Below are 21,462 nucleotides of genomic sequence, written 5' to 3'. Positions count from 1 at the left end.
ATGTCAGGCTGGGGGGAAGATTACTGTAGGACAGGTGAATACAATCTATTGTTCTCTGTTATCAGACATGTCAGGCTGGGAGATGATGACTGTAGGACAGGTGAATACAATCTATTGTTCTCTGTTATCAGACATGTCAGGCTGGGGGGAGGATGATTGTAGGACAGGTGAATACAATCTATTGTTCTCTGTTATCAGACATGTCAGGCTGGGGGGAGGATGACTGTAGGACAGGTGAATACAATCTATTGTTCTCTGTTATCAGACATGTCAGGCTGAGGAGGATGACTGTAGGCCAGGTGAATACAATCTATTGTTCCCTGTTATCCGACATGTCAGGCTGAGGAGGATGACTGTAGGACAGGTGAATACAATCTTGTGTTCTCTGTTATCAGATATGTCAGGCTGGGGGGAAGATGACTGTAGGAGAGGTGAATACAATCTATTGTTCTCTGTTATCAGACATGTCAGGCTGGGAGAGGATGACTGTAGGACAGGTGAATACAATCTATTATTCTCTGTTATCAGACATGTCAGGCTGGGGGGAAGATGACTGTAGGCCAGGTGAATACAATCTATTGTTCTCTGTTATCAGACATGTCAGGCTGGGGGAGGATGACTGTAGGACAGGTGAATACAATCTATTGTTCTCTGTTATCAGACATGTCAGGCTGGGGGGAGGATGACTGTAGGACAGGTGAATACAATCTATTCTCTGTTATTAGACATGTCAGGGTGGGAGAGGATGACTGTAGGACAGGTGAATACAATCTATTGTTCTCTGTTATCAGACCTGTCAGGCTGGGGAGGATGACTGTAGGACAGTTGAATATAATCTATTGTTCTCTGTTATCAGACATGTCAGGCTGGGGGGAAGATGACTGTAGGACAGGTGAATACAATCTATTGTTCTCTGTTATCAGACATGTCAGGCTGGGGAGAGGATGACTGTAGGACAGGTGAATACAATCTATTGTTCTCTGTTATCAGACATGTCAGACTGGGAGAGGATGACTATAGGCCAGGTGAATACAATCTATTGTTCTCTGTTATCAGCCATGTCAGGCTGGGGAGAGGATGACGGTTGGACAGGTGAATACAATCTATTGTTCTCTGTTATCAGACATGTCAGGCTGGGGGGAGGATGACTGTAGGACAGGTGAATACAATCTATTGTTCTCTGATATCAGACATGTCAGGCTGGGGGGAGGATGACTGTAGGACAGGTGAATACAATCTATTGTTCTCTGTTATCAGACATGTCAGGCTGAGGGAGGATGACTGTAGGACAGGTGAATACAATGTATTGTTCTCTGTTATCAGACATGTCAGGCTGGGAGAGGATGACTATAGGCCAGGTGAATACAATCTATTGTTCTCTGTTATCAGCCATGTCAGGCTGGGAGAGGATGACTGTAGGACAGGTGAATACAATCTATTGTTCTCTGTTATCAGACATGTCAGGCTGGGGAGAGGATGACTGTTGGACAGGTGAATACAATCTATTGTTCTCTGTTATCAGACATGTCAGGCTGGGGGGATGACTGTAGGACATGTGAATACAATCTATTGTTTTCTGTTATCAGACATGTCAGGTTGGGGGGATGACTGTAGGACAGGTGAATACAATCTATTGTTCTCTGTTATCAGACATATCAGGCTGGGAGAGGATGACTGTAGGACAGGTGAATACAATCTATTGTTCTCTGTTATCTGACATGTCAGGCTGGGGGGAGGATGACTGTAGGACAGGTGAATACAATCTATTGTTCTCTGTTATCAGACATGTCAGGCTGGGGAGAGGATGACTGTAGGACAGGTGAATACAATATATTGTTCTCTGTTATCAGACATGTCAGGCTGGAGGAGGATGACTGTAGGACAGGTGAATACAATCTATTGTTCTCTGTTATCAGACATGTCAGGCTGGGTGAGGATGACTGTAGGACAGGTGAATACAATCTTGTTCTCTGTTATCAGACATGTCAGGCTGGGGGGGGGATGACTAGGACAGGTGAATACAATCTATTGTTCTCTGTTATCACACATGTCAGGCTGGGGGAGGATGACTGTAGGACAGGAGAATACAATCTATTGTTCTCTGTTATCAGCCATGTGAGGCTGGTGGAGGGGCTGACTGTAGGACAGGTGATTACAATCTATTGTTCTCTGTTATTAGACATGTCAGGCTGGGAGATGATGACTGTAGGACAGGTGAATACAATCTATTGTTCTCTGTTATCAGACATGTCAGGCTGGGGGGAGGATGATTGTAGGACAGGTGAATACAATATATTGTTCCCTGTTATCCGACATGTCAGGCTGAGGAGGATGACTGTAGGACAGGTGAATACAATCTTGTGTTCTCTGTTATCAGACATGTCAGGCTGGGGGGGATGACTGTAGGACAGGTGATTACAATCTATTGTTCTCTGTTATCAGACATGTCAGGCTGGGGGGAAGATGACTGTAGGACAGTTGAATACAATCTATTGTTCTCTGTTATCAGACATGTCAGGCTGGGGGAGGATGACTGTAGGACAGGTGAATACAATCTATTGTTCTCTGTTATCAGACATGTCAGGCTGGGGGAGGATGACTGTAGGACAGGTGAATACAATCTATTGTTCTCTGTTATCAGACATATCAGGCTGGGAGAGGATGACTGTAGGCCAGGTGAATACAATCTATTGTTCTCTGTTATCAGACATGTCAGGCTGGGGGAGGATGACTGTAGGACAGGTGAATACAATCTATTCTCTGTTATCAGACATGTCAGACTGGGGAGAGGATGACTGTAGGACAGGTGAATACAATCTATTGTTCTCTGTTATCAGACACGTCAGGCTGGGGAGAGGATCTGTAGGACAGGTGAATACAATCTATTGTTCTCTGTTATCAGACATGTCAGGCTGGGAGAGGATGACTGTAGGACAGGTGAATACAATCTATTGTTCTCTGTTATCAGACATGCCAGGCTGGGGGAGGATGACTGTAGGACAGGTGAATACAATCTATTGTTCTCTGTTATCAGACATCTCAGGCTGGGAGAGGATGACTGTAGGGCAGGTGAATACAATCTATTGCTCTCTTTTATCAGACATGTCAGACTGGGGGGAGGATGACTGTAGGACAGGTGAATACAATCTATTGTTCTCTGTTATCAGACATGTCAGGCTGGGGGGAGGATGACTGTAGGACAGGTGAATACAATGTATTGTTCTCTGTTATCAGACATGTCAGGCTGGGGGAGGATGACTGTAGGACAGGTGAATACAATGTATTGTTCTCTGTTATCAGCCATGTCAGGCTGGGAGAGGATGACTGTAGGACAGGTGAATACAATATATTGTTCTCTGTTATCAGACATGTCAGGCTGGAGGAGGATGACTGTAGGACAGGTGAATACAATCTATTGTTCTCTGTTATCAGACATGTCAGGCTGGGTGAGGATGACTGTAGGACAGGTGAATACAATCTTGTTCTCTGTTATCAGACATGTCAGGCTGGGGGAGGATGACTGTAGGACAGGAGAATACAATCTATTGTTCTCTGTTATCAGCCATGTGAGGCTGGTGGAGGGGCTGACTGTGGGACAGGTGATTACAATCTATTGTTCTCTGTTATTAGACATGTCAGGCTGGGAGATGATGACTGTAGGACAGGTGAATACAATCTATTGTTCTCTGTTATCAGACATGTCAGGCTGGGGGGAGGATGATTGTAGGACAGGTGAATACAATATATTGTTCCCTGTTATCTGACATGTCAGGCTGAGGAGGATGACTGTAGGACAGGTGAATACAATCTTGTGTTCTCTGTTATCAGACATGTCAGGCTGGGGGGAAGATGACTGTAGGAGAGGTGAATACAATCTATTGTTCTCTGTTATCAGACATGTCAGGCTGGGAGAGGATGACTGTAGGACAGGTGAATACAATCTATTATTCTCTGTTATCAGACATGTCAGGCTGGGGGGAAGATTACTGTAGGACAGGTGAATACAATCTATTGTTCTCTGTTATCAGACATGTCAGGCTGGGAGATGATGACTGTAGGACAGGTGAATACAATCTATTGTTCTCTGTTATCAGACATGTCAGGCTGGGGGGAGGATGATTGTAGGACAGGTGAATACAATCTATTGTTCTCTGTTATCAGACATGTCAGGCTGGGGGGAGGATGACTGTAGGACAGGTGAATACAATCTATTGTTCTCTGTTATCAGACATGTCAGGCTGAGGAGGATGACTGTAGGCCAGGTGAATACAATCTATTGTTCCCTGTTATCCGACATGTCAGGCTGAGGAGGATGACTGTAGGACAGGTGAATACAATCTTGTGTTCTCTGTTATCAGATATGTCAGGCTGGGGGGAAGATGACTGTAGGAGAGGTGAATACAATCTATTGTTCTCTGTTATCAGACATGTCAGGCTGGGAGAGGATGACTGTAGGACAGGTGAATACAATCTATTATTCTCTGTTATCAGACATGTCAGGCTGGGGGGAAGATGACTGTAGGCCAGGTGAATACAATCTATTGTTCTCTGTTATCAGACATGTCAGGCTGGGGGAGGATGACTGTAGGACAGGTGAATACAATCTATTGTTCTCTGTTATCAGACATGTCAGGCTGGGGGGAGGATGACTGTAGGACAGGTGAATACAATCTATTCTCTGTTATTAGACATGTCAGGGTGGGAGAGGATGACTGTAGGACAGGTGAATACAATCTATTGTTCTCTGTTATCAGACCTGTCAGGCTGGGGAGGATGACTGTAGGACAGTTGAATATAATCTATTGTTCTCTGTTATCAGACATGTCAGGCTGGGGGGAAGATGACTGTAGGACAGGTGAATACAATCTATTGTTCTCTGTTATCAGACATGTCAGGCTGGGGAGAGGATGACTGTAGGACAGGTGAATACAATCTATTGTTCTCTGTTATCAGACATGTCAGACTGGGAGAGGATGACTATAGGCCAGGTGAATACAATCTATTGTTCTCTGTTATCAGCCATGTCAGGCTGGGGAGAGGATGACGGTTGGACAGGTGAATACAATCTATTGTTCTCTGTTATCAGACATGTCAGGCTGGGGGGAGGATGACTGTAGGACAGGTGAATACAATCTATTGTTCTCTGATATCAGACATGTCAGGCTGGGGGGAGGATGACTGTAGGACAGGTGAATACAATCTATTGTTCTCTGTTATCAGACATGTCAGGCTGAGGGAGGATGACTGTAGGACAGGTGAATACAATGTATTGTTCTCTGTTATCAGACATGTCAGGCTGGGAGAGGATGACTATAGGCCAGGTGAATACAATCTATTGTTCTCTGTTATCAGCCATGTCAGGCTGGGAGAGGATGACTGTAGGACAGGTGAATACAATCTATTGTTCTCTGTTATCAGACATGTCAGGCTGGGGAGAGGATGACTGTTGGACAGGTGAATACAATCTATTGTTCTCTGTTATCAGACATGTCAGGCTGGGGGGATGACTGTAGGACATGTGAATACAATCTATTGTTTTCTGTTATCAGACATGTCAGGTTGGGGGGATGACTGTAGGACAGGTGAATACAATCTATTGTTCTCTGTTATCAGACATATCAGGCTGGGAGAGGATGACTGTAGGACAGGTGAATACAATCTATTGTTCTCTGTTATCTGACATGTCAGGCTGGGGGGAGGATGACTGTAGGACAGGTGAATACAATCTATTGTTCTCTGTTATCAGACATGTCAGGCTGGGGAGAGGATGACTGTAGGACAGGTGAATACAATGTATTGTTCTCTGTTATCAGACATGTCAGGCTGGGGGAGGATGACTGTAGGACAGGTGAATACAATCTATTGTTCTCTGTTATCAGACATGTCAGGCGGGGGGAGGATGACTGTAGGACAGAAGAATACAATCTATTGTTCCCTGTTATCAGCCATTTCAGTCAGGATGAGTATCCGGAACTCCCTGCCCCCCCATGATCACTACTTTTTGTCACATATCCCCCGTGATCCAGAGACATTTACATCCATAAAGGGGTTAATGGCCATTTAAAGTCCCGCACAGTAACGTGCCTCATGTCGTTATTACTTAGGCCTCCAGAGGGCAGCATTTCCGCTTGTCCTGGCATTGTGTGATTATATTGTATATTATGTGACTGGTGGAGGATGTTATTACAGGTGGAGGTGGCTGCTGTGGGTAGATCAGGACAATTGTCTTCAGGAGGTGGAGCGCTATAATCTCAGGCCGGAGCACAATAGGTGATTGTTGTCTCTTTAACGTTCTCAGAGCCTCCTGGCTGACGACGGTATTACACAGCCGCGGAATCACCGGTCAGGTCTCTCCATGACTGCGCCCCCTGGTGGTCATCTCTCTGCTGTAGCCAGAGTCCAAAAATGGAAGAGTTCTCCTGGATCACTGGTCAGGTGCCTTACGTGTGGAGAGGTGACCCGCGCGTGGCACCCGTGCTGTCTGTGTGTCATAGCCGCGGCTGGCCGTGTGTGCTTCGTGCCCGTTCAGCAGCACCCGCGCTGTCGCCATGCCTGGGGCTTCTGGAGACCGGGAGTTAATTACTAGAGATAAAGTTAAAATGAACAAAAAAAAAGGAAAAGAAAAAAATTGCCGCGTCTGAGATCTGCACTATGAGAAAATTCTCCACACGGCGAGCGCCATAAAAAGATAAAAACACCAGAATTGCTGTCTTTTGGTCACCTGCCCTCCCCCAAAAAATGTAAAAAAAGTTGTATGTGCCCCAAAATGGTACCAATAAAAAATGCAGCTCGCCCGGATAATCAGCTCCACCGATGGAAAAATAAAAACATTACGGGTGTCAGAATACGGCGACACAAAACTATATTTTTTTTTGTAGAAACTTGATATTGGCGTTATCGCATCGACCTGCAGAATCAAGTTAACATGTCGTATTTAGCACACGGTGAGCGCCGTAAAAACGAAACCCAAAAAGGCACGGCCGGAATCGCTGATTTTTTTTTTCCATTCCACCCCACAAAATAATTCTTAAAAATGTCTCAGTATATTACATGGTACAGTAAACAGCGCCATTAGAAAATACAGCTCATCCCGCAACAAACCCCTCATACGCTGTGTCGCCAAACCAATAAATAAGGCCCCGTGCACACAAACCGGCATTTGCGGCCGCAATTCCCCAGAAAATCCACAGGAGAATTGCGGCCCCATTCATTCCTATGGGGCCATGCACACGACCCTGGTTTTCACGGTCCGTGCATGGCCCCGGAGCCCGGACCGCAGAAAGAACGGGCAAGCCTAATTACGGCCGTGTTCTGCGTTCCGGGCTCATTGAAAATAATGGCTCGGCCATGTGCACAGCCTGCGGTTTGCGGGCGGCTCGCGACTGTCACTCCGTGGCCGGCCGACCCGAAAATCATGGCCGCGCACATGGCTACGGTCGTGTGCATGAGGCCTTAGTCATGACTCTTGGAAGACAGGTGGGGGGGGGGGGGAACCCCCCGAAATAGCAAAAACTGTCTCGGCAACCCTTCCCGACGTATGACGGGTACTTACCTCATAGCCAGGTAGGGAAAGTATGGAGGGGCTAAGCCCGCTCCATACAACACGGGTATCGGCTGTTTTTTACAGCCGACTCTTCTCTGTAACGGTCGGGATCGCAATCGAGCGCAATCTCCCTAATTCAACCCCTTAGATGCCTTAGAAAGAGGGGGCGCCCCCTCTGACAGCGCATCGGCCCACCGGCAAAGTGATCGCGAGGTGCCAATGGTTCTTTAACACGATATACTGCAATACATTAGTAATGCAGTAAATAGTGCAGGCGATCCAACGATCGCTGGTTTAGGTCCCCGAGGGGGACTAGTAAAAAAAGAAAAAATCAGTTCAAGTTTTTTTTTATGTAAACAATATTAAAAGTTCAAAAAAACTCCCCTTTCCCCTACAGCTTTGTAGAAAAAAACTAAACATAATTGATATCGCCGTGTCCGTAAAAGTTTGAACCGTTACATGATGTAACCCGCACGGTGAACGCGGTAAGAAAAAAAAAGCACCAGAATCGCTGTTTTTAGGTCACCTCAACTCCCACAAAAAAATGGAATAAAAACGTGTATGTACCCAAATTACAGCTCGTCCCGCAAAAAATCACACCGCTCAATCAACGGAAAAACAAAAACGTTATGGCTCTCAGAATTTGGCGGTTTTTTATTTTTTACACTTATTTTTGTCCTAATAAAAGTATTAAAATATAAAAACGAACGATAAAATTTGGTATCACCGTAATCGTATAGATTCCCCGAAATACATAAATTAAACATGTCGTAAAAACGAAGCCCAAGAAACAATGGTGGTATCGCAATTTTTTTTTTTACATTTTCCACCCCACATAGAATTTTTTTCCCGTTCCCTAGTCAATTATATGGTACAATAAATGGAGCCATGAAAAACTACAACTCGTCCCGCAAAAATCAAGCCCTCATAGGGCTGTATCGCCGGAAAAATAAAAAAGTTATGTCTTCTGGAATGTGGGGAGGAAAAAATTTAAATACAATAAATGGCTGCGGCGGGAAGGGGTTAAGGCCTCAATGATTTACGCCTGATGTACACGACCGTGTGCGCCGTCCGAGTCCCGTCAGTGATCCGAGGAAAGGTAGGACCTGATCTATCTTTCCTCGGACTCGGACATGGTGGCTTTGGCTGGACATGTATCCATCTGAGGTTTCAGAAATGATGGGCCCTCAGGAACACGGTGCGTGCCTCAATTCAACCCTTTAGGGACGGCCATAGACACGAAACAAAAACAATTCCGACTTCTCTTCCCGATTGTCGAACATTTATTTTGTCCAATTACTGACAGATATTCTTTGGAAACGATGATCTGCACGTTGGATGTTTTGGTCAACCGTCCGTCAGGGGGTGCACCGGCCAAAAGAACCATCGGACAATTTATCCTTCCTCGGACAGTTCTCCACCTCATTTCCATCGCCGGCTAAAAGCTTCTCAATGTGACACCCCGTGAGTCACCTTCAGTAAGAATCAATGGTAAACACTGTGACACAACTCTGACCACTGATTCCTACTGGAGTCAAAAACAAAAAGTTGCACGGCTCAGATTGCCAAAAATTGCTTGGTGTGTATGGCATGGTAGAGCTTGTAGTGGACTCGTCTATCGTATTCTAATATCTGTGTTTTGTGGAACAAGACTCCATGAATCCATGTTTGTGTCTGAACTCGGCGACCACGGCCATGACTGCGTCGACACAGCTTTATTTTTGTATCTTTGAAACCCCTCTAATCTAGAAACTCTCGACTTGGTTGGACCTTCGAAATCTTTTTTTTTTTTTTTTTAAGTAAGCTTAGACTTAATTTCTAAAAAATATTCGAAACTATTCCGACCCCTTATAGAGCCTTGTAAAATGACTCGGGTTATTTTGAATATTTGTTCCCGAGGAGCATTGGCCTAAAGACTCTCGGCTAGCTCGATCTACGCAAGGAGACTCAGTCCTTTCCGAGAGAAACTATTTTTGAGTAAGACCGACCTTGACTTGGTTGGGGTCTTCTACTGGTTTAATTAATCTCCAACATGAGGTTTTAACCATCTTATCTGTTTTTCAAGGATCTCCAGGCTTGGCTTAGTTTTATCCTAACCCATGACTTTGTTATAACCTTGCCAATCTGTTCAAGGAACCCAAGCTTGACCTGGTCAGTGCCTTCTAACAAGTCTTTTTAGATAAGTCCTCATCATAACCATTGTAGTCGTCGAATTCTCAGATGTAAAGGGAAACTAAACCTAAAAATCAATGATGAAAAATAAACAGATGAACTTCCTAACATTTTTTCCAGTTTGCAGTGTCTTCTTCATGATCCTGAAATAAACAGTCTTGTAGAGATCCTGTAGAGAGCCCAGCGTTTATTTTACTGCTGATCTGTGCCATTTTTGCAGGTGAACGGCTGAGGAGGCAGAACTTTGCAAAGGGGGTGGGACTTAATGATCTGAGTGTCCTACTGCAGACAGGACAGAGGGGGAGGCTGCTACTGCAGACAGGACAGAGGGAAAGGCTGCTACTGCAGACAGGACAGAGGGGGAGGCTCCTACTGCAGACAGGACAGAGGGAAAGGCTGCTACTGCAGACAGGACAGAGGGGGAGGCTGCTACTGCAGACAGGACAGAGGGGGAGGCTCCTACTGCAGACAGGACAGAGGGGGAGGTTCCTACTGCAGCCAGTTGCCTTACAGCTAGACAGAGGATTGTGAGAAGGAGGAAGGAGGACATAGCTGATTTCCTGGAACACATGGAAAATATATTTTTCTCAGTATATATTGCACTACGAGACAAAAATAGGATCAAAGAAAAGCAGGGGATTATGGGAGTAAGGGCTGTGATTTTTTGTGTACATTTTTTATGTTTAGTGTTCCTTTAACTTGAATTCTTCAGATATGTTGTTTTTAAGGAAGACTTCAATTTTGAGAAATGTAATGTGTTTATGAGGACAATCACACTTGGACTGTGCGAAGGATGAGCTCCACCTACACCCATTAGTGCTCCCTAATGACACTGCAGGCTGGCCTGGGGTCAGGATTGGTTGGTACTTTGGAAGAAAAGTGGAACAGTATGGGATTCCATCCTGCCCTTCCCCTCCATTGGGTCTCCAAGTGCTACCATTCTCCACCTAACACATACCTGTCATACTGCGGCTGGCCCCCACTTGGGAATGGTGCAATGGAGGGGTGAGCTTATTTGCTTTATAAGACGGCACCACATCTCAAAATTGACAATACCGCGGGTCATGCTGCTGGGCCGCACGCTGACCGTCGCTCTTCTAATTGACCATCCCTTGATAAATCCTAGATCAAGAGGAAACGTGCTGGGATATGATCAAGATAGGGTGGGTTTCATGAGCCATTAGGATGATTACTCAACATACTCCTTGAGGGTCATAGTAGGCATAAACACCTCTGGCTGGGGATTCCACTCCTAGAGAAAGCCCCAATGGAGCTCTCAACAGGGAGGGGCGGTAGCGCTGTCAACAGGGTGGGGTGTTATCTACAGGGGGGGTTGAACTATATACAGTGGGCTGTGTGGTCATTGCTCACCTACCACCAACGATCCAGCAGCGTGGGAAAGGGAATGCGCTCCTTCATGACGTCATGAAAGACAGCGCTACGCCTTCGGCCTGCTCTCTACTCTCCCGAGGGAGCTTTGGTACCCAGTCGACTATGGTGTTGATTCCGTCAAAACAACATTTCAATCACGGCGTTGCCAACACCTGGCCGGGGATTCGGCTCCAGGAGAAACCCTTGACGTCACTATCCGTATATGGACAGTGACATCAGGGGCAACTCCTGAAGTGGAATCCCCAGCCAGAGGGATTCCACTGCTAGAGCGAGCTACTGTGGCGCTATCTACAGGGGGGGGGGGGGTGCCATCTACCTGGTGGCACTGTGGCACTATCTACAGGGGGCACTGTGGCATTTCTTACAGGGGCTGTGTGGCACTACCCACAGGGGGAACTATGGCACTATCCACATGGGGCACTGTGGCACTATCTACAGAGAGCATCAACATCTGCGATTGCTGTCCGAATTGCCGAGAAATTGCCAAAGCTGCAGTACACGGTTGAATGGTTGTGAGTTCACGGTAGCAAGTCAAATATAGCAGAGAAAAAGGCAGAAACCAATGCAAAGAAGCTGAGGGATCAGACAAAACTCTCTATACTCTGAAAGCAAGAGAAAAATGGTGACTGGGCGATCATAAGACCTTCCTGTGGGTGTTTATATTGGGTTGGGACCCAAAAAATTTACAAATGAAATTCATCCGTTTTTAAAACGAACAGTGAAAGACAGATGCAAAACGGGTCACAATCGGCCGTAGAAAACGGAAACACGGCCCAAAAACGGACAAGAAAAACGGACCAAAACAGAAGTCTTTATCGTCCGACACCCGGACCCTGTCGTGTGAATAGAGCCTAAAATGTGAACAATACAGTGATCTGTTCTGGAGGAGCCCCACACTTGACTTGGCTGTGGCAATCCTTGTGGTTTCATCAGTGATTTGTCTGGCTGGCTTTAAGCTTCGTTGTTAGTTGTAGACCTGGTGGGACTCGTCAGTGTTCTGCCCGTGGCTTTGGCTTTAGCCGGTATTATGTGTGGTAAGCGTCAGCTACATCAGAAATGACGGAACTTTCTTGTCCGGTATTCTCTACGTAGAAGGGTCCGTGAGTTGCACGAGGCTTTTCTCATTTTGAGACCGACATGTAGGAAGCACCACTAAAAAACTGAACATACACATAGGACTCAATCATCGAACGATCCCACCAGCATCACCGCAAAGTTAACTGCTTATCAGGAGTGCCTTTTATTTTGAATAACTGACCACCTGAGGCCAGTGCAAAGCGGCAAATGATCGCCCAAATTCAGCCGATAATGCCATACACACATCATTTTGGCTGACCACGACTGAAATTTTTACATCTGGTCGATCACATTTTCTGTAGACAAAAGTCCATTGGTCCATTGGAAATATGTATGATGCTGGCATAGAGTGTGGTCCTCTCTAGGTATCGGTGACTGTACATGTATGAGGCTGGCACAGAGTGTGGTCCTCTCCGGGTATTGGTGACTGTACATGTATGAGGCTGGCATAGAGTGTGGTCCTCTCTAGGTATCGGTGACTGTACATGTATGAGGCTGGCACAGAGTGTGGTCCTCTCCGGGTATTGGTGACTGTACATGTATGAGGCTGGCACAGTGTGGTCCTCTCCGGGTATTGGTGACTGTACATGTATGAGGCTGGCACAGAGTGTGGTCCTCTCTGGGTATCGGTGACTGTACATGTATGATGCTGGCATAGAGTGTGGTCCTCTCCTGGTATCAGTGACTGTACATGTATGAGGCTGGCACAGAGTGTGGTCCTCTCTAGGTATCGGTGATTGTACATGTATGAGGCTGGCATAGAGTGTGGTCCTCTCTAGGTATCGGTGACTGTACATGTATGAGGCTGGCATAGAGTGTGGTCCTCTCCGGGTATCGGTGACTGTACATGTATGAGGCTGGCACAGAGTGTGGTCCTCTCAGGGTTTCAGTGACTGTACATGTATGAGACTGGCACAGTGTGGTCCTCTCCGGGTATTGGTGACTGTACATGTATGAGGCTGGCATAGAGTGTGGTCCTCTCCGGGTATCAGTGACTGTACATGTATGAGGCTGGCACAGAGTGTGGTCCTCTCCTGGTATCAGTGACTGTACATGTATGAGGCTGGCACAGTGTGGTCCCCTCCGGTTATCTGTGACTGTACATGTATGAGGCTGGCACAGAGTGTGGTCCTCTCCGGGTATTGGTGACTGTACATGTATGAGGCTGGCATAGAGAGTGGTCCTCTCTGGGTATTGGTGACTACATGTATGAGGCTGGCACAGAGTGTGGTCCTCTCCGGGTATTGGTGACTGTACATGTATGAGGCTGGCACAGAGTGTGGTCCTCTCCGGGTATCGGTGACTGTACATGTATGATGCTGGCATAGAGTGTGGTCCTCTCCTGGTATCAGTGACTGTACATGTATGAGGCTGGCACAGAGTGTGGTCCTCTCTAGGTATCGGTGATTGTACATGTATGATGCTGGCATAGAGTGTGGTCCTCTCTAGGTATCGGTGACTGTACATGTATGAGGCTGGCACAGAGTGTGGTCCTCTCCGGGTATTGGTGACTGTACATGTATGAGGCTGGCACAGTGTGGTCCTCTCCGGGTATTGGTGACTGTACATGTATGAGGCTGGCACAGAGTGTGGGTATCGGTGACTGTACATGTATGAGGCTGGCATAGAGTGTGGTCCTCTCCGGGTATCGGTGACTGTACATGTATGAGGCTGGCACAGAGTGGGGTCCTCTCAGGGTTTCAGTGACTGTACATTTATGAGACTGGCACAGTGTGGTCCTCTCCGGGTATTGGTGACTGTACATGTATGAGGCTGGCATAGAGTGTGGTCCTCTCCGGGTATCAGTGACTGTACATGTATGAGGCTGGCACAGAGTGTGGTCCTCTCCTGGTATCAGTGACTGTACATGTATGAGGCTGGCACAGAGTGTGGTCCTATCCGGGTATCAGTGACTGTACATGTATGAGGCTGGCACAGAGTGTGGTCCCCTCCGGTTATCTGTGACTGTACATGTATGAGGCTGGCACAGAGTGTGGTCCTCTCCGGGTATTGGTGACTGTACATGTATGAGGCTGGCATAGAGAGTGGTCCTCTCTGGGTATTGGTGACTGTACATGTATGAGGCTGGCACAGAGTGTGGTCCTCTCCTGGTATCCGTGACTGTACATGTATGAGGCTGGCACAGAGTGTGGTCCTATCCGGGTATCAGTAACTGTACATGTATGAGGCTGGCACAGAGTGTGGTCCTCTCCGGGTATTGGTGACTGTACATGTATGAGGCTGGCATAGAGAGTGGTCCTCTCTGGGTATTGGTGACTGTACATGTATGAGGCTGGCACAGAGTGTGGTCCTCTCCGGGTATTGGTGACTGTACATGTATGAGGCTGGCATAGAGTGTTGTCCTCTCCGGGTATCAGTGACTGTACATGTATGAGGCTGGCAGAGTGTGGTCCTCTCCGGGTATCGGTGACTGTACATGTATGAGGCTGGCACAGAGTGTGGTCCTCTCCGGGTATCAGTGACTGTACATGTATGAGGCTGGCAGAGTGTGGTCCTCTCCGGGTATCGGTGACTGTACATGTATGAGGCTGGTAGAGTGTGGTCCTCTCCGGGTATTGGTGACTGTACATGTATGAGGCTGGCACAGAGTGTGGTCCTTTCGGTGTATCAGTGACTGTACATGTATGAGGGTGGCAGAGTGTGGTCCTCTCCGGGTATTGGTGACTGTACATGTATGAGGCTGGCACAGAGTGTGGTCCTCTCCGTGTATCAGTGACTGTACATGTATGAGGCTGGCATAGAGCGTGGTCTTCTCCGGGTATTGGTGACTGTACATGTATGAGGCTGGCACAGAGTGTGGTCCTCTCCGGGTATCAGTGACTGTACATGTATGAGGCTGGCAGAGTGTGGTCCTCTCCAGGTATCGGTGACTGTACATGTATGAGGCTGGCACAGAGTGTGGTCCTCTCTGGGTATCGGTGACTGTACATGTATGAGGCTGGCAGAGTGTGGTCCTCTCCGGGTATCGGTGACTGTACATGTATGAGGCTGGCACAGAGTGTGGTCCTCTCCGGGTATCGGTGACTGTACATGTATGAGGCTGGCACAGAGTGTGGTCCTCTCCGGGTATCAGTGACTGTACATGTATGAGGCTGGCAGAGTGTGGTCCTCTCCGGGTATCGGTGACTGTACATGTATGAGGCTGGTAGAGTGTGGTCCTCTCCGGGTATTGGTGACTGTACATGTATGAGGCTGGCACAGAGTGTGGTCCTTTCCGTGTATCAGTGACTGTACATGTATGAGGGTGGCAGAGTGTGGTCCTCTCCGGGTATTGGTGACTGTACATGTATGAGGCTGGCACAGAGTGTGGTCCTCTCCGTGTATCAGTGACTGTACATGTATGAGGCTGGCATAGAGCGTGGTCTTCTCCGGGTATTGGTGACTGTACATGTATGAGGCTGGCACAGAGTGTGGTCCTCTCCGGGTATCAGTGACTGTACATGTATGAGGCTGGCAGAGTGTGGTCCTCTCCAGGTATCGGTGACTGTACATGTATGAGGCTGGCACAGAGTGTGGTCCTCTCTGGGTATCGGTGACTGTACATGTATGAGGCTGGCAGAGTGTGGTCCTCTCCGGGTATCGGTGACTGTACATGTATGAGGCTGGCACAGAGTGTGGTCCTCTCCGGGTATCAGTGACTGTACATGTATGAGGCTGGCAGAGTGTGGTCCTCTCCGGGTATCGGTCACTGTACATGTATGAGGCTGGCAGAGTGTGGTCCTCTCCGGGTATTGGTGACTGTACATGTATGAGGCTGGCACAGAGTGTGGTCCTCTCCGTGTATCAGTGACTGTACATGTATGAGGGTGGCAGAGTGTGGTCCTCTCCGGGTATTGGTGACTGTACATGTATGAGGCTGGCACAGAGTGTGGTCCTCTCCGTGTATCAGTGACTGTACATGTATGAGGCTGGCATAGAGCGTGGTCTTCTCCGGGTATTGGTGACTGTACATGTATGAGGCTGGCACAGAGTGTGGTCCTCTCCGGGTATCAGTGACTGTACATGTATGAGGCTGGCAGAGTGTGGTCCTCTCCAGGTATCGGTGACTGTACATGTATGAGGCTGGCACAGAGTGTGGTCCTCTCTGGGTATCGGTGACTGTACATGTATGAGGCTGGCACAGAGTGTGGTCCTCTCCGGGTATCGGTGACAGGTCGGGCTCCTCCCCATGCCATCTCCTCTCTTTTCTCTTTCTGCGGCTGTGTTGAGTGGAGTCAGACGTCTCCTCACTGCAGCTGAGACACTTCCACACCCAATGCCCTCCCCGCTCCTTCCCTCTCGAGGCCACTGCAGCCCCGAGGAGCATCGTCTCATCCCCTTCAGGAAGCACGTTGTCAGGGAGGAGCGATGGTACAGGTAGGATGAGCGGGGCAGGTGCTGGAGGGGGTCACATACTTATGTGTGTATATATAGTGATTGTCTCAGGTGTTCCCGCAGCTTTATAGTGTTATATGTGGTCGTACAGAGTCGTCTTTATTCCTTCAGGGTGAGTCCTAATCTGAGAGACCCCTGGGGGACCACCCGCTGTCCTATGTAACCCCAGCACTGCTATATCTGTCCTCAGTGCTTCTATATTTCACAAACGAACCTCAACTACATCTGGCAAATTCAGCTCTGCTACATTCGACAAGCTCTGCTCTGCTGCATCTCACAAACTATTCAGATCTGCTGCATCTGTGGGATCCCGGTCCCTGCTCGTCACTTGTTACATAACATGACTCCATTACAGTCCTGGCCGTGTGACCCCGCATAGTTGAGCTGTGTATGTGATCATACATAAATGATGGTAACCTAATTCTCATCACACGATCCCCGGCTACTGGGTATCAGTCACACATCATGGGCCCGGGCAGAGCTCATGCAGCAATTTACCTGGCAGAGGTTCTGCAGAGCCAGGCGGAGGCGGCACCACTGCATATAAGCCCCCCGAGGACGTCAGTCTGGGGGTTCACTTATTATATGGGTGCCCCATGCGGATGCGTGGAGGGGGGGGGGGGATATAATTTACATAGTGAAATCCCGCCGCTGCCTCTATATGTGTGAGTGTCAGTCTACACTGCTGTTCTCGCATTCTTTTTAAGAATGATCACTGCTGGGCATGAGGATGTGGTGGGTACATGATATAAAGATCCGGCAGTAACATCCGTCCTGGCATGGTGCAGGTTAATGACTGGTGCCCGCTGGGTACAACATCTGCACCATTAATCCCACTCACATTTCATTTTCTTATCTCAAAATAAATCCCCTGGAGGCTGAAGCTGATCTGCCAGTGACCCCGTTCTAGCAGCGCTGCCCACGTTGCATAACAGCAGACAATGCCCATCACTGGCGGGAACCCTGGAGGAGGATGGTGGAGCTGCCAGCCCTGGGGGTGTACATGGAGAGACGTGTGATCCCGGCTACTACTGTGGCTATAAACAGTATAGTAATGGAGGATGGTGAGGTGGCGCCATCTAGTGTCAGTACAGCACTAGACAAGCTGCATATATAATAGCACCCCCTACAGTACAGCACTAGACAAGCTGCATATATAATGGCGCCCCTACAGTACAGCACTAGACAAGCTGCATATATAATGGCGCCCCTACAGTACAGCACTAGACAAGCTGCATATATAATGGCACCCCCTACAGTACAGCACTAGACAAGCTGCATATATAATGACACCCCCTACAGTACAGCACTAGACAAGCTGCATATATAATAGCACCCCCTACAGTACAGCACTAGACAAGCTGCATATATAATGGCGCCCCTACAGTACAGCACTAGACAAGCTGCATATATAATGGAGCCCCTACAGTACAGCACAAGACAAGCTGCATATATAATGGCACCCCTACAGTACAGCACTAGACAAGCTGCATATATAATGGCGCCCCTACAGTACAGCACTAGACAAGCTGCATATATAATGGCACCCCCTACAGTACAGCATTAGACAAGCTGCATATATAATGGCGCCCCTACAGTACATCACTAGACAAGCTGCATATATAATGGTGCCCCTACAGTACAGCACTAGACAAGCTGCATATATAATGGCGCCCCTACAGTACAGCACTAGACAAGCTGCATATATAATGGCGCCCCTACAGTACAGCACTAGACAAGCTGCATATATAATGGCACCCCCTACAGTACAGCACTATACAAGCTGCATATATAATGGCACCCCCTACAGTACAGCACTAGACAAGCTGCATATATAATGGCGCCCCTACAGTACAGCACTATACTAGCTGCATATATAATGACACCCCTACAGTACAGCACTAGACAAGCTGCATATATAATGACACCCCTACAGTACAGCACTAGACAAGCTGCATATATAATGGCACCCCTACAGTACAGCACTATACTAGCTGCATATATAATCGCGCCCCTACAGTACAGCACTAGACATGCTGCATATATAATGGCACCACTACAGTACAGCACTAGACAAGCTGCATATATAATGACACTCCTACAGTACATCACTAGACAAGCTGCATATATAATGGCACCCCTACAGTACATCACTAGACAAGCTGCATATATAATGGCACCCCTACAGTACAGCACTAGACAAGCTGCATATATAATGGCACCCCTACAGTACAGCACTAGACAAGCTGCATATATAATGGCACCCCTACAGTACAGCACTAGACAAGCTGCATATATAATGGCACCCCCTACAGTACATCACTAGACAAGCTGCATATATAATGGCACCCCCTACAGTACAGCACTAGACATGCTGCATATATAATGGCGCCCCTACAGTACAGCACTATACAAGCCGCATATATAATGGCACCCCTACAGTACATCACTAGACAAGCTGCATATATAATGGCACCCCTACAGTACAGCACTAGACAAGCTGCATATATAATGGCGCCCCTACAGTACAGCACTAGACAAGCTGCATATATAATGGCACCCCTACAGTACAGCACTAGACATGCTGCATATATAATGACACCCCTACAGTACAGCACTATACAAGCTGCATATATAATGGTGCCCCTACAGTACAGCACTATACTAGCTGCATATATAATGGCACCCCCTACAGTACAGCACTAGACAAGCTGCATATATAATCGCGCCCCTACAGTACAGCACTAGACAAGCTGCATATATAATGGCACCCCCTACAGTACAGCACTAGACAAGCTGCATATATAATGACACTCCTACAGTACAGCACTAGACAAGCTGCATATATAATGGCACCCCCTACAGTACAGCACTAGACAAGCTGCATATATAATGGCACCCCTACAGTACATCACTAGACAAGCTGCATATATAATGGCACCCCTACAGTACATCACTAGACAAGCTGCATATATAATGGCGCCCCTACAGTACAGCACTATACAAGCCGCATATATAATGACACTCCTACAGTACAGCACTAGACAAGCTGCATATATAATGACACCCCTACAGTACAGCACTAGACAAGCTGCATATATAATGGCACCCCTACAGTACAGCACTAGACAAGCTGCATATATAATGGCACCCCCTACAGTACAGCACTAGACAAGCTGCATATATAATGGCGCCCCTACAGTACAGCACTAGACATGCTGCATATATAATGGCACCCCTACAGTACAGCACTAGACAAGCTGCATATATAATTGCGCCCCTACAGTACAGCACTATACAAGCTGCATATATAATGACACCCCTACAGTACAGCACTAGACACGCTGCATATATAATGGCACCCCCTACAGTACAGCACTAGACAAGCTGCATATATAATGGCGCCCCTACAGTACAGCACTAAACATGCTGCATATATAATGGCACCCCTACAGTACAGCACTAGACAAGCTGCATATATAATGGCACCCCCTACAGTACAGCACTAGACATGCTGCATATATAATGGCACCCCTACAGTACAGCACTAGACAAGCTGCATATATAATGGCGCCCCTACAGTACAGCACTAGACAAGCTGCATATATAATGACACTCCTACAGTACAGCACTAGACAAGCTGCATATATAATGACACCCCTACAGTACAGCACTAGACAAGCTGCATATATAATGGCCCCCCTACAGTACAGCACTAGACAAGCTGCATATATAATGGCGCCCCTACAGTACTTCATTAGACAAGCTGCATATATAATGGCGCCCCTACAGTACAGCACTAGACAAGCCGCATATATAATGACACTCCTACAGTACAGCACTAGACAAGCTGCATATATAATGACACCCCTACAGTACAGCACTAGACAAGCTGCATATATAATGGCACCCCTACAGTACAGCACTAGACAAGCTGCATATATAATGGCACCCCTACAGTACAGCACTGGACAAGCTGCATATATAATGGCACCCCCTACAGTACAGCACTAGACAAGCTGCATATATAATGGCGCCCCTACAGTACAGCACTAGACAAGCTGCATATATAATGGCGCCCCTACAGTACAGCACTAGACAAGCTGCATATATAATGGCACCCCCTACAGTACAGCACTATACAAGCTGCATATATAATGGCACCCCCTACAGTACAGCACTAGACAAGCTGCATATATAATGGCGCCCCTACAGTACAGCACTATACTAGCTGCATATATAATGACACCCCTACAGTACAGCACTAGACAAGCTGCATATATAATGACACCCCTACAGTACAGCACTAGACAAGCTGCATATATAATGGCACCCCTACAGTACAGCACTATACTAGCTGCATATATAATCGCGCCCCTACAGTACAGCACTGGACAAGCTGCATATATAATGGCACCCCCTACAGTACAGCACTAGACAAGCTGCATATATAATGGCGCCCCTACAGTACAGCACTAGACAAGCTGCATATATAATGGCGCCCCTACAGTACAGCACTAGACAAGCTGCATATATAATGGCACCCCCTACAGTACAGCACTATACAAGCTGCATATATAATGGCACCCCCTACAGTACAGCACTAGACAAGCTGCATATATAATGGCGCCCCTACAGTACAGCACTATACTAGCTGCATATATAATGACACCCCTACAGTACAGCACTAGACAAGCTGCATATATAATGACACCCCTACAGTACAGCACTATACAAGCTGCATATATAATGGCACCCCTACAGTACAGCACTATACTAGCTGCATATATAATCGCGCCCCTACAGTACAGCACTAGACATGCTGCATATATAATGGCACCCCTACAGTACAGCACTAGACAAGCTGCATATATAATGACACT

At 47.3% G+C, this 21,462-nt stretch overlaps 1 protein-coding gene across 6 annotated transcripts in view; it reads left to right on the top strand.

The window, feature by feature from the left end:
- MAPRE3 (microtubule associated protein RP/EB family member 3) overlaps positions 1 to 21,462 on the top strand; it is a 159,420-nt gene that overhangs the window by 33,882 nt on the left and 104,076 nt on the right. Inside the window, exon 1 of one of the 6 annotated variants that reach the window (XM_075860771.1) lies at positions 16,423 to 16,561. The exons of the other annotated variants lie outside the window; for them this stretch is intronic. Coding sequence (XP_075716886.1) covers positions 16,461 to 16,561 — 101 coding nt within the window. The 5' untranslated portion in view covers positions 16,423 to 16,460. Of the gene's footprint in view, positions 1 to 16,422; positions 16,562 to 21,462 lie in introns of those variants that run through there. 6 annotated transcript variants of the gene reach the window in all.

Source organism: Rhinoderma darwinii, chromosome 4 (assembly GCF_050947455.1).
Source record: "Rhinoderma darwinii isolate aRhiDar2 chromosome 4, aRhiDar2.hap1, whole genome shotgun sequence".
Lineage (NCBI taxonomy): Eukaryota > Metazoa > Chordata > Amphibia > Anura > Rhinodermatidae > Rhinoderma > Rhinoderma darwinii.
Note: the sequence above shows the minus strand (reverse complement) of the source record. Positions and strands in the feature narration are given on the sequence as shown.